Raw genomic sequence first — 14,985 nt, forward strand, 5'->3', positions numbered from 1 at the left:
GTAGTTGTCTGTTAACTTGGAGCCAAGCTCACGGGTACGGATTGAGGCCAAGCCTCGGGAGTGACAGTTGACAGTTGATTCTTGTTAGGACAGTTATCCTTTTGGGATCCATCAGATGACTTGTGTCAAGAATGGCGGAGGTGGTCCTGGTGATGAGAATCCGAGGCCCCCGCCTCGCCAGCCTATAGATGCAAAAGGCAAGGCAACAAAGAAGCTAGCATCAAGGAAGCGCAAGTACCCTAATACAGATACAGTGAGAGCAGCCATAGTTGTAGAGGCCATAGAGCGTGTAGAGAGAGGATGAACTCGGAGTGGTGTTGTTATTGCAGATCAGCTTTCTCCATCTACTAGGGCTGCACTTGAGCAGGTTGAGCACCATCATGGTGGTCCAGCTGGGACCCTCATCGTTGGAGTATGGCATGTCGCTATTGATGAGAGTCAGTCTCAAGGGGAGCCTCAGCAGTAGCCACAGCCAGTAGAGCAGACTCAGGAGGGAGAGCAGGTCGAGGAGATAGAGTAGGCACCTTAGCCATAGCTTCGCCGCTCTGGTCATACCTATGCACCAGTCACTCCGAGGTCAGAGACACAGTGGAGGGGTTCTCACCCACCGCCTAGACCACAGGGTCCACCTCTAGTGACTCACTTGGATTTGAGGGCCGCCATGGCCAAGCAGGTGCAGCAGCTTAGATTTGTGGACTTTGAGCAGTAGTTTCCATCGAGGCAAGATGAGCGTGCTTCAGAGGGTTTCTACACACCACTACAGGAAGACTCTTATAATGCATATCTTAATAGTGGGGCAATATTCAGATCTCAGAGGGTGTGTAATATTGAGACCATTGTAGCAGCAGCTAGAGAGCATATTTGCCCTTACCTATCTTACCTGCTAGGGCTGACAGATTTATTTGGACGAACATGCTTATATGTTCCATCTTGGGTCTGTTAGTTCTATGCTACACTCTGGATTGACCCGCAGCACAAATTTATACACTTTGCATTCAGAGGTAGAGATTACAGGCTGACGAGCACTAGGGTCAAAGAGATACTCAGGCTTTAGGAGCAGCCCGTCCGGCTACATGAGGTTTGCTATGGACAGACAGTGCCCCCCAAACGCCCTCATGGCGGTATGGTGCCCCCCTATAGATCTAGTCCGCCATTGCTTTACAGAGCCATTCGGCGAGGGGTCGAGCAGGACACCCAATGATCTCACTCCTACAGCTAGAGTGCTAGATGCTATTATGAGGAGGACACTGCTTTCGAGGATAGGGTGTCACGAGGCCCTGACTCACATACAGCTATGGCTACTGAACTCTCCGATGCAGCAGACTATGTTTGACATTTGGGATCTCCTTCTATCAGAGATGGAGGATACCATTGCAGAGGGGTTCAGGGGTCACAGGCAACTATCGTATGCTCACTGGGTTACATTCCTGATCCACAGGGCAGTTACTATGAGGCCACTAGAGATGTTGACATAGTATAGTGGTGCTACTACAGATTTTCCTGCATACAACATGACTCAGATGATCCGTCATAGTGCAGTGAGGACACCCAGCTAGCCGAGCTGATGTCCAGAGGTGCTAGAGACTGTAGCTTAGCAGGATAAGACCATTAGGAGCATAGCAGCTATAGAGAAAGAGCAACTTGATGCTCAGCAGGAGGGGATTGTCGTGAGCGACTCTAGTGATAGCTCAAATGATGACTATCAGCCTATTCCTTAGATGCCTCCACGTTGACATGACCATGAGGCTAGTAGTTCTAGTTTAGCTCCACCTGCACCGCAGACAGACCCCGCTCTACTTGCCATACTTGAGCGGATGAGGCAGGATCAGGCTCGCCAGGCTTAGGAGATAGCTACCACTTTTGCTTAGTTTTAGACTAGGCAGGATCAGTTCCAGCAACAGTAGCAGGCAATCCAGCAGTAGCAGCAGGCTATATAGCAGTAGCAGCAGGCTATACAGCAGTAGCAGCAGACCATGCATCAACAATAGCTTCTCATGCAACAACAGCTACTTGGGTTTATGTATCATGTTGTGACAGCTATTGGGGCTCCACCGCCACAGCCTGGTCAGCCTACCACCACCTCTATGACTCTAGCTTTACAGCCTAGTGGGCTTTAGAGTCAGGGACAACCATTGGCACAGTTTGCTTCACCTATAGAGTAGGTGTCCCAGTGGTTTGCCTCGCTAGTGCTAGTCCCACAGTTCACACCTCTTCAGACGAGCTTCACACCAGCTCAGACTTCCTCACTGCTAGTGCTAGATATCTCAGTCTCCAAGAGCCTTGGAGCAACTTTCAGTGAGTTGATAGGGCAGCCTACTCTGCCATATTTACATGTCCTAGATCCTTCTACAGTTGCACCTATTATCGGGACTACAGAGATGCTCCCTTCTTCTGTTGCATCATCAGAGCCACCTGCTTCAGTGATACCTGCACAGTCTACGGCCGCTCTAGTCCCTGATCTGACCCAGATCGCTTCAGCATTGCTTCTAGCTACATAGGGTCAGATAGCTTAGAGCTCAGGGTCAGATGATGATGGCACACAGTTCTAGCTCGCTCCTCGTACCTCAGCGCCCGACTCATCCGCTGCAGCCCCACTGACCGTCCCTTAGGTTTTAGTGTTTGACGCCAAAGGGAGAGAGGGATCAAGTATGTTAGACTTAGGGGGAGCGACTTAGGAGGAGCTTAGTATTCTATTATATTTGTTTTTTATGTGTGATACACTATTATGCATTAGTGTGTTTACTTTTATACATTAAACTATATTTATGTGATAGTGATATCTACGCGATCATGATATGTGACATGTGTGCTCTCTACTTTGAATCTCTTATATGTCATATCACTTGTGTTATGCTCATTTGCTTTGCTTCCACGTTTTACTCTGATGCAAATGTGCTTTATTACTTGTACTCATGCTTATTTCATATCTTTTGAGTACATCATGTTGGCTTGGGTCATATAAGCTTGCCTAACTCCTTTGCTCTTATTGTTAAAAACTTATATGAACCAAGCATGTTAAAAACCTCAACTCTTTTACAAACTCGAGGTGGTATTGTCATCAATCACCAAAAAGGGAGGAGATTGAAAGCATCTAGGTCCCTAGTTGGGTTTAGATGATTAATGACAATACATGATTACTATGACTAACGTGTGTTTTGTAGAGGCAATTAAGTTAGGTCATAGTAATGGAGATCGATTGGGCTATCATTATGGTCATGCCCCTACGATAGAAACCATTTCGATTTTCAAAGGATGAACGACAAGGTTAAGGATGGACTAGTTCTAAGTGTCGATTGGGGTGGAAGAAACACTTAGAGTAGTTTATGACTTTGTTTTTCCTTTGGCCATACTATTAAGGGGGGTATGGATGGGTAGCTTGACCTAGGTGAGTCTAGTGAGTTAGGTGTAGTGCACACTTGCTAAACCTAGCACTAGGTAGCTCCTAAAAAGCCCTTAGATCCATTAGAGCAAACTTCATTCATGTATGATCGAGAGTTAGAAGTGAATGGAGGGTCAAATGCTGACCAGACGCTGGCGCAGAGTCCTGTCAGTTCATTTGATCAAGGTGAAGTTGTTTGGAAGTGACCGGACGCTGAGAGGTGAAGTGACCGAACGCTGAGTCCTAGCGTTTGGTCGACTACAGTAAGGTCCCAGAGAGGGAAAATCACGATCAGACACGTTCGGTCAGTGTTGACCGAACGCTAAGTCCTAGCGTCCGGTCAACTCCAGTAAGGTTTCAGAGAGGGAAAATCACAACCGGACACGTCCGGTCAGTGTTGACCGGATGCTGTCCAGCGTCCGGTCATATTTTAAACACTAGAGTTCAGGGAGAACTGACCGGAGCATCCGGTCACCCCATAGAGGCACATAATAGTTCGTTTTTCAGCCATGGTTATAAATACTTCCTCCATTCGTGTGTGGGGGTACTTTTGCTCATTCCAACAGCTGAGAAACATCTTTAAGAGTGTCAAGAAGAGCAATGTCCTAGTGAGGTGATTGAGATTTGAGAATCCCAAAGAGAGCCCTCATTAGTGAGATCAATAGTAGCAAAGTGTGCATCCACCCTTCTCATTAGGCTTGTTGTGGTCAAGTGAGAGTTCGTGCTTGTTACTCTTGGTGATCGCCATCACCTAGATGGCTTGGTGGTGATTGGAAGTTTGGTGATCATCCGACGGAGCTTGTGGATGACCCAACTCAAGTTGTGAGCGGTTGTGGGTGATTCACCACGACGGAGTGTTGAAGAATCAACCCATAGAGAGCACTTGATCCTTGCACGGATCAAGGGGGAGCTACACCCTTGCGCGGGTGCTCCAACGAGGACTAGTGGGGAGTGGCGACTCTTCGATACCTCGGCAAAACATCGCCGCGTTCCTCCTTCTCTATTTACTTTGAGCATTTACTTTGAGTAATTCAATTCTTGTCATTTATATTCATAGAATTGCCATGCTAGAGTAGGATTAGAACATAGGTTGCTAAACTTTTGTGCGGTAGATCAATAGATACACTTTCTAGGCACAAGGGGTTAATTGGGCTAACCATATGACTTAATTATTGTAAATAAATTTAGAATCAGCCCAATTCACCCCCCCTCTTGGGCCTCTTGATCCTTTCAGATTAGTTAGTAGGCCGAGCAACCCACGATACACCAGCTAGCGAAGGCCCAAATGATCGTGGCCTAGCTAAGCCAAACAGACCAGGCTAGACGCTGAGGACAGGGTCAGCCACGACCCCTCCCTTCCGCCTTAGTCACACGCCGCACAAGGGTCCATGACCTCTCCACTGTCCTGACCCCTGGGAGGAATGGAGATAGGTCGAGCCCTGCCAAGCGCGCCTGCTCTGACAAGAGTGGACATGCCGCACTGACCCCGCAAGGACCGAGGGGACTATAGTCACCTCGGTCCGATCAGACGCCATCCCTGCACCACGCAGCACAGGCAAGACAACACCGCACAACGGTGACTGCCAGTACGGCGACCCACCGTCCAAATGCGGTCCAACAAGATGTATTTATGATCCTACCGACTACGGGATGGGATCCACAATGGAGGCCTTAACTTATAGGCCATCCAAGCCAGCGGGAGCCACGAGCCTAGAGCTTGGGATCATGGCCACCAACTCCACAAGCTAACCAGACGATCGACGACCTGGGGCTGGCTACCAACTCCTGTACGACGCCCCCAGGAGAACAGGAGGCAATGACGAAGGCCACGACGAAGACCACGTTGCACAGGACGACTGGCGAATCAGCACCATGCCTACAGTGTCGCCACGACCGGTATAGTAGCACCCCGCCACACCTTACCGCGATGTGGGCACAAGACCATGATGACAATCATGCCTAGACGTGCTCCACAAGACGGCATAGCTTGCAAGCTAAGTTAGCTTGGCCCCTCCCTCAGGCTCACGATCTCTCGGTCGGGAGAACCATCTTCTTTGTATATGCCCTAGCCCCAAACTCTATATAAGGATAGCCAGGGCATCAAATCCTCACATCTTCACATTATTCACAACCTCCGGACTCCAGAAGCTTTCCTTCAGACAATTTATCTCCTAGCTCTAGCTCTTCTACCTCTTCCACCATTCTTGCACCCCCTATTGTAATAACCTCAAAGCATTCAAGCGAGCAACACGCACTCAATCATCTCTGAGACTGAACGTAGAGCTCCGGCCTAAACCAGTATAAATTATCGTGTCTTTTGGATGCTAGCATCATTTTCCTAGAGCACCGCGACAATCATATAAATTTGCTCGTCTGATTTACGAAACACCGACAAAGTGCTTCACTTATGCATGAATGTTTACATACACCGATACACGCATGAACATACACAAGACGAACGCATGCATACACACTTATCCCACGTGGGCATAGATCTTGATACCGACAAAATCATCACATGCATGTCGACGTTGACAATCCGTATTGTTTTGTTAACTGCCATGACTGTAAGTTTTGTGCTAATAATTCAAATCTCACTGAAAAGAATTCGTTTGCATTCTTGAAAACAAAAAATTGAAATAATGAATGTTTCTTTGTGATATGGTGGTATATAGATGGTGGGGCCATCCGAGTAAAGAATAATGAGAGCATCTATTGACAAATAAACATCTAACGAAGACCGTACAAGAAATATTCAAATAATTCCAAGCTAGATACCATAATATAGAACATGATTTTATGAAAAAAAATCAAAATTGGTTTCATATTTTCCTGAGGTCAAACAGTTTTTCTATAATTTTTCAATGAGCAGATCAAATTTAAGATATTTAATTCCATATTTTATATAAAAAGATTTTCATTGTTACTACAAAAAAATTATACTTTTTTAAATCTAATTGATTATAGTTCCTCATAGCTGACCAGCGTCATGTAAGATAGCGGAGTGACGTCCACGTCAATTAAAATTGCTTCCAAAACTGAATAAATTTAGACGGTTCCAAAAATTGGAGGACATTAGAATATCGGTTTCCGGATTAGAAGAGAATAATTAAGCCGTCAATGTTATTTTTTCTTACGTTGGTCGTTTCATGATATACGGGGAAAAAAATCTCTGCAACGGCGTCGCATAGAACCGGACGCGCGACACCGCCCGCGCACATGACGCGTGTCCCCTGGCCCCATCACAGCAGACGCAAGTTGCAGCCATTCCGGGCAAGCAGCTCTGCAACACGAACGTTCTACTTCGCCTGGAGCCCTTCGTCTCCAAATTCAGACAACGGAGAAGGTCAAAACTCGACAACAGATCAGTAACGAACAAAGATAGTTCAAATGAGATAGAAGTAAGAGTAAAACATAAGCCCGGCACTACGTTGTTAATTTACACCACTGTTCAGGCTGTAATTACATTACAACACCCAAAATGAAAGAAAGAACAAACGTAAAAGGAACAGCACGCTATCATACACGAGGGAGGCTGACTGTGAGCCTGCTGCCTGTGCCTGTAAACACTTCATCGGACGGAAATTCGGTGGCCGGTGGGTCATCTCCGGGCCGGCTCGACCCTCTGCATCCTAATCTGCTCCCTGAACTTGGCTATGAACTCGTCGGCCTTCCTGTCCACCTCGGCCTCCACCTCCGTCTCCGTCTCCCCCTCCGGTCCCGGCCTCATCGCCAGCTCAAAGAGCTCCTCGTCGCACGAGTAGCCGTCGCCGTCGTCCTCATCCACCCCGTTATCTTCGCAGCTATTTTCCTCCTTGATGGTGTCATCGTCGTCGAGATCACTGCTGAACGAGCTGTCCGACGCCGCATCCATCTCATCACCCAACGTCTCGTCGTCTGTTTCGTCGTCGATGGGCACTACAGGATCGTAGCGGCGGCCGAAGGCGCTCCTCGTCGCTTGCACCGCGGATCTGGACCGGAACTGCTTGCTGCCCGCGCCGCTGTGCGAGTGCGAGCCCAAACTTGCGTTCGGGCTCCGGTCGCTGCTAAGTGCTCCGAATTCATTGAAGCTCCTCGCCTTGGCCTTCAGGAGGCTGCTGCGTCGCCCGCGGCCGAGAAACGGCGGCGGTGGTGGAGGAGGGGGAGGCGGGAGCAGAGGCGGCGAGGACGGCGAGAGCGTCAGGTCGGCGTCGAGGACGGAGGACGGCGAAGGGATGGCGTGCTCGCGCACGACGTCGTATCCCGTTCCCGCCTTGGGAGCTAGGAGTAACTCTTCTTCTTCCTCCTCCTCCTCCTCAATGCTGCTGCCGTCGCTCATCATATCCCCTGCTGGTGCTGGTGTCGCCACCGGCGCCGACTCCTCGGCCGCCGCTGGCTTCAGTTTTCTCACCGGCAGGAGGAGTGGTTTCTCGCCCGTGTCGGTGATGACGGTGTTGCCGCTGTTGGTCCCTGACCCCGAAGTGTCCGCGACGACCACGAGCGGGTCGTCTGGAAGGTACTGAGAGCTCCACGCCTGCTGGACGCCGCCGCCACCCTTGCTGGCGCCATCATCGTTGCCGCCGCCGTCCTGTTCCTCGAAGACCAGCGAGCCCTGCATCATCTGCGAGACGTAGGCCTCCACCGCCGCCACCTCGTCGTCGACGACGACGGGCAGCTTGGCGTCCGCCGCCGCGGCCAACTCGTCGTCGGCGTTCTTCTGGCCGAAGACGCCGTAGGAGATGATGATGCCGAGCAGGAGGAGGTACGGCAGCTCCCAGATCCTGGGCGCCTCCGCCTGCCCCGACGGCAGCAGCGGCAGCAGCGCCACCACGAGCGCGAACAGCGCCGCCTTCGCGGCCAGGTTGGACGGGAACAGCAGCGCGAGCACCTGCTGCAGCCACGCGGACGCGGAGACGTCGCTGGCCGTCGTCGTCGTAGCTACTCTAGCAGGCTGCTGCCCTGGAGCCGTGTCGGCCGCCTCCGCCATTGCGGACGCGGCGAGGTTCGTGCTTGCACGTTCGGGGGCTCGATAGGCTGCTGCGATGCGGTGGCGTTGGAGTTGGAAGCTTGGCTTGGAGCGATAGATCCTTGGCTTTCGGACGGGGAGAGGAAGCTACGAGACTTGGTCGTGAAGCATGCGACGAAAGGGAGGGAAAGAATTTGATCGCGGCCGATCAAGCAGAACGGAGAGCAAGGGGAGGGGGAGCTGGCCACTGTCATTTTAAATCTGACAGCAGGCCTCGCGCTCCCGGGTGATTAACTGCTACTAACGGAAATTGCAGGAGTGCGCTGGATCAAATGGCCGAAATTAATTTGAGGAAAAGGACCTCTTGAGAGCACTTGGGACTTGTTTGGCATAGTAACCTCTAGAACTGCATGCACTGTACTATGTTCTTAGGCCCAGTTTGGATCCATGGGTTAGAGCTAGTTTGGGTTAGTTGGAGCTCAACTAGGCCTAAAGTAGCCAAACATGAGTGTTAGAGTGGGTTATTTGCAACTAGCTCACCCTAAAAAACTATCCCCCTAAAGAGGTGATTATTTGGGCTAGTTGAGGCTATTTGAGGTGGGGTCCACTGTTTTCTCTCTACTTTTACCCGCACCAATGATTTGGAAAGCACATTTATTATCATTTTAACCCTTGTATCCAAACATCTCTTAGGCTAGAGTTAGTTCAGGGCTAGTCCTGAGCTAGAAACTAACTCTAACCTTTAGCTATGCTAGAGTATCAAACAGGGCCTTAGACAGTTAGGCTATTTAATTATTACGCTCTTTTAGTGTCTACTGTCTAGCCTAGCCACGCAGAGATGGTGGAGCCGGCTGCCGGTGCATGCATGGTTGCCGGAGCACATACGGCACACGGGCGGCGTCGCCAAGGTCAGACAATGGGCCATGCACGGCTCACCTGCCTCTCGATCGTTGATCGTTTCTGTTTGGAGGATTATTCCTACAATCTCGTTCAGTAGATGTTTCTAGTAACGGAGGAGCATGCAGATCATCCTGATGTGCCGAAACAGGAAAGAAGCAGCTACTCCACACTTCAGGACGCATTCATTGATCCTGATGATCCGGCGAGCTCCAGAATCACAAAAGCTAGGGACCTAGGGTGCTGATACGACCTCTTTGCTATTTTTTTTCTTCGCTGCTGCTGGCACAGAATATGCAATAGTTGGATGCCTTGTACGGTCGTGTTATTTTTTGAAGACTACACAAGTCCCCATGGCCGTACGTAGTTAGATGTGATACGATCCGATCCGATTTGTTGCTGCGATGTGATTCGTCTTCGTCTCATCTGAGATGTGAACGCCGGCTTTCTGAAGAGGTGTGCAGATTTTCAGGAAACGGAAAAAGGTAGCTCGAGGCTTTCTGAGCATGCATGATGCATGGGTTATCCTTTGCTTAATTTTGCAGCTATCCGATCCTTTACCACCCCCGGGAAGGAGGAGATTCTATGCGTTTCCTTGTTCTGCTTAATTAAATTCTCTGGGAGGTTGAAGAATGTTCAAGTTACTGAGTAATCAAGCGGCGGTAGCAGGCGTCTAGCCACGAGCACGCCTCCGAGATGATATAAGGATCTGGACTGGGCCAGAATTCTTCTTGGTTTTTCTGCTCTGAATGGTCAGTGGGCTAGAATTTCTTCAAATGGGCCACAATGTCTGCACTTTCTCATTAGGTATTTGTCCTGTTTATCTTTTATTTCCCTGCATACTATATAAGATTGAACCGTCACTGTACTTACTCACCATACATACACACATTGCTCTTCGTCAGCGGAGATACTCTAGAATCAATGTTGACTGTCATGTTGATGGAGCTTTTTTTCTTAGTCCGGAAGGGCAGCGACCGGTGTCATTATCAGAAATGGCAGGGGGTCTCTCAAAGATGCCGAAGAAGCGGAGCCCGAGCCGCCGAGGCTTGCCTTGAAAGGGTGCGACTAGCGACCAAATGGATAGATCGTGATTTCATACTCGACGATGCCACAGTCGTAGGGAAGCTCAACTCCTGCGCTAACAGGAATACTGTTGACACTCAAAAGTGTCCCAATACGAGATTGGGCTACGATGTTAAGTTCATAATATTCAAAGGGGTATCGGAAACAGGAGCTCGGAAAATTCCGACCAGGGTTTGGAATTTCCGACTCAGAAACCTTAAATGAACCAGAGCACTTTGGTTGAAATTTTTCTCGGCTCAGAATTTCCGAACCAGCGAGCCAACTCACCCTGTTTTCAGCCCAGCCATAGTGCTTCGGCTAAGCCGACTTTTCTGCTGTTTTCGAGTCGGTTCGACTTTCAAATCGATTTTGGACCTATTTTGGACTTAGGAAAATTGGAGATTACGTTTGGGACTTGTTTCCTGGGATAAGACCACCCCTTCTATATATACGAGAGGATCATTACCGATTGAAGGATCCAACACTCGATCGTCATTTTACATCTACTACCCCAATTTTATCCTTTTCCAACCCCCTTGTTTGTTGCATCTCTCTGCAAGATTCATCGGCGTTCTAGATAGTTTTGCTGACGGGAGGTGCTCCTCCCCGACGGGTCATCCTGGGTCCTGGAAGGTGTTCCCAGGCTTTTGCGGTGAAGGACAGGCTCTAGATCGGTTTAATCAATCCTTAGAGTTGCTTGCTGTGCGTTGAAGGTTGAGTGCTAAACCTTGTGTGTGATTGAGATCTCAATCCAACGTCAACAAATAAAAATAAATAGCATTCATATCCTGGGTAGGCTTTGGGCCAAAGCGGGGAGAGGTCAAAATGATATCTGTAGTGCTGCATGCGTTTCCTTTCATCAGTGTTCCAGAGTGTGTCATTTATCAAGCACTGGTTTCTAACTAAAGTGTACTCATGCCTGTTTGGATTCATTAGTACTAAAAGTTAGCGGATAAAATTAGTACTAGTGAGTCCAAACAAACATGTTAATAAACCTGCTTTTTTCTCGAATACGTAAGAGCGTTGCATATCATTGCATTAAGGAGAAATAGAAGTCATTTACAAGGGATCGGCCTGACGCTGGGTTCAGAAATGAAATAGTACATTGAAGAACTCGGTGGGTACGAAGCTACTGTGGCAGAACCGTTTGAAATAATACGCTTTTGGATACGCTCGTTTTCCACTAGACACTAAACACCTCGAAAGTGGGCTACATCGGACAGTTCCATCGAGCACACCCCAAGGGAGAACTCAAACAATCCACGTTTTACATCCAGAATCCAATAATGAGTATGAGCTTACAATACTTAGTCCATTTCATACAACAAGAGTTCTTGAAAAATTATTTATTACAATACCAGAGTTAGAGTGCTATAATTAAACAACGAAATGAAAATAAATATCTAGCAGAAACGATACAGGGATCCGTCTGTGCCCACCAGAAGAATCCTCCACACAAGAGTTACTCCTCAAGCTGCACCTGCAACAGGGGTAAAATAAACCCTGAGTACACAATGTACTCGCAAGACTTACCCGATCACTGGGAATAGTTTCCCGTCTCTCAAGGATATGATAGGCAATATGGATTTTCTGTTTTCTTTTTGTTTGCGAAAAGCATTACTAGAAGTACGTCCTTAAGATCAAGTTTAATTAGCAGTCATGATTACTTCATTAACTAACAATTCTATGTTAGCACTTGTTCTACTTTCAAGCAAGGGTTAAGCAATCAGAACCATTTCACCATCTTTCATCTTTCAGTTCTTACTACGGTGCTAGACCATAGCCAAGTTGTATCGTCTCACAGAAACAGCGATTCACGAACCAATATATCTTAGCTGGGTATCCCGAAACACACGTCTCGTTTGTACCCCAGGCATAAACAAGACCAACCCATTCCACTCCTATCACGGGGTCCAGGTCCCCGTCTAAACTTGGACTCCAAGCCCCTACACTTGAGACCCGGTCTCAATATGGTGCTTAGACATCAATCTTTTCCCGCCTCCAATCAGTCGGTCCGGAAAGAGCCAAAACCCACGACAAGAGCATAACGAGCCTTTCCGCTGCCATAAGTAAGTATGTGATCAGAATAATAAGTCTGTGACTTAACTACTATCCATAGCAACGAACGATCCTTAATCCACACGAACAGGAAAAACAATGTAACCAACCTAAGCCCCGTTGGCCGTAGGACACAACCTGTTACACCCACCAACACCCATACCATATCCCTGCCCTGTCTCTATTTTTTCTTTCATCGTTTTATTATGAGAGTAATAATAATCCCCTATTGTGAGCAACGGCAGGTTACTCACGCTATCTATGACCTAAGCATAACATCTACTTGAACCTGCACTAATAAGACTCTTAGGACAGGTGTATCTATGCATGTGGTTTTCATAAAATTTTTGTAACGTAAATACACAACACATATATATATATACGGTGAATTATAAAATAGAGGTTATGCACTAGGGCTTACCTTGGGCAGGCGTGGTGTCAACTGAGTTAGTCAGTGGCGGCTCCGGGGCCTCCTCCTGCACGAGAACATCCTCCTCATACTCCTTGACGGTTTTCTTGAACTCGTAATCGCCGGTGGTCGCGATCTCCGCCAACTCGTTCTCTACATGCATGCGATGATGATGCAACACTTAGTATTCAGGTAATAGCAACTCTTAAAAAGTATTCAGGCAATAGCAACTCTTAAACTAAGAATGCGCATACCAAGCTACTAAACTAGCTCTAATGACTAAGATACTAAGCTGACTATCATCTTCATCAAGCAATGTGTTGGATTCAACTAACAAACACTCAGTTTTGCAATTGAAGGGTATATCTTTATTTCTACTAATGTTTTAATGTATATTAAAATAAAGAGCATTTAACTGCCCTAATGCTTAGAATATTCTAAGGCTACAAAAATTACAGTGAGCACATAATAACACAATGAAGCTACTATAAAATTTCTAGGACTAAAGCTATCACCAATTTATCACAAAAATTCCTACAATAATTAACTTAATATTATTAAGCATCCTCAAATGATTTAATAGCTTCTAATGCCAACACGTATAAACATGAACTAAATACACCAACCGATAGATCACGATTTTAGGAACCTAACAAAATTTGTTTTATAATTTTTAGACACCTACATGATTTTATATGATTTACCAAAGATCAGCTCAAAAATAAATTAGAAAACCATTGCTAATTCCTTATGAAAAAGAAAACTAAATCTCCAGTGCGGCCCACACGCACGCCCCGCACGACATAGCACGCACGCGTAGCAGCCCGCTGGCGTGGCCCACGCGAGGCGGCCAGCGGCTGGGGTGTCCCACGCGCGTCGAAGAGTTTGCAAAAGAGACATCAAACTTCTTCTAATTTACAACTAAGTACTAACACTATTTTCTCCTCTCTTAGACCTTCTCACAATGACTCAGCGCACGGCGACGCAGCGGGCGATGACACGGCGCAACCATGCTGACTCCTAGAGGCTCGCGCTGGCTCGTCGGTCGGGCCAACCTTCAACTACGGTCCAACCGCCTACACCAAGCAGCAACGCGGGGCGGTGGGACGCGCTGGAGCGAGCTGCAGCGACGCGCGGCCATCCGCGGCAGCGGCGTAGCTGCCTCGACGATCCAGAGTACCTAAGAACCTAACAGGCTAGCGAGGGAGCGTCAGTAGACTACCGTGGACCTAGTCGAGGTGACGGTTGGGGTGGAGGATAGCGGAGGAGGTGTGGCCACGTGTGGCTGAGCCGTGCGGTGGCGCGGTCGTGTCAGCGGCGACAGGGAGGCGGTAGCGGTTCCACTAGCGTGCGCAAGGTGGAGAGGGAGGCAAGGTGAAACTAGTGGTGTAGGTGAATTGGCTCGAGAGGGACGGTAGGAGGGCTACCCTCGTCCATGGCCGGACGCGGCCTAATCGGCATGGTGGCGGGAAACGCCAAATTGGAGCTCGACTGGGCTCCATTCAAGGCGGGGTGGGGTCGGGCAGCGAGAGGACTTGATGGCGGAGACACAGGCGCGTAGAATTGAAAGGAGATGACCACTCGCTGGTCAATTGCGTGGGACACGACTCCAACGATGGCAGCATAGAGAGAGAGATGGGTTGGTAGCTGGCACAGCACGGCCTCACCTTGGCAGGACGTGCTCAGTACGACTGGGAAGGCATGCACATAGACGCAAAGGACAAGCGTGCGCGTCCTCGATCGGCCATGGCCCGCGCGGCGCAGCGGCATAAATGGTAAGGCGACGGCGAGCGTGGCCACGTGCACGCGACAGTGGCAGCCCCGAATAGGGCCAGCAGCGGCGCAAAGGTGCAAAGACAAGCGCGGACGTAACGGTGAGGCGACGGCACCGGCAGCGATTGCGTCGTGGCGCGGAGCGGGTCGGCAATGCGGCGCGACAGCCAGCAGCGCCGCATGGCCACGCAAACAGCAACAGCAGCTCCGTGCGGTAGAGGCCAGTGGCGACCAGGCCAGAGGAAGCCGCGGCCGGCCACGCGCAGCAGCGCGCGCACACGCGAGCGACCAGCACGGTGACAGCGCGCGCCCGAGCATGGTCAACCCAAGAACATGTCGTGTACGTATTTTAAAGCATATATAATAACTAAACGGTTGCTTCTAGACCTAAACCATCTTCACCATGCTCAAGATGGTATATGAGGCTACCAAACCGAGCTAAAACATAACACCTATTCT

General features: G+C 48.9%; 1 protein-coding gene across 1 annotated transcript; it reads right to left on the reverse strand.

Annotated features, from left to right (window-relative positions):
• Positions 1-6,824: 6,824 nt before the first annotated feature.
• Positions 6,825-8,472, reverse strand: LOC136494966 (uncharacterized). The gene has a single exon (XM_066491135.1). The coding sequence runs from the start codon at positions 8,343-8,345 to the stop codon at positions 6,981-6,983; it is 1,365 nt and encodes a 454-aa protein (XP_066347232.1). The 5' UTR covers positions 8,346-8,472; the 3' UTR covers positions 6,825-6,980.
• Between the last annotated feature and the right edge of the window lie 6,513 nt (positions 8,473-14,985).

The sequence above is a fragment of the Miscanthus floridulus genome, chromosome 11 (assembly GCF_019320115.1).
Source record: "Miscanthus floridulus cultivar M001 chromosome 11, ASM1932011v1, whole genome shotgun sequence".
In the NCBI taxonomy this organism is placed as follows: domain Eukaryota; kingdom Viridiplantae; phylum Streptophyta; class Magnoliopsida; order Poales; family Poaceae; genus Miscanthus; species Miscanthus floridulus.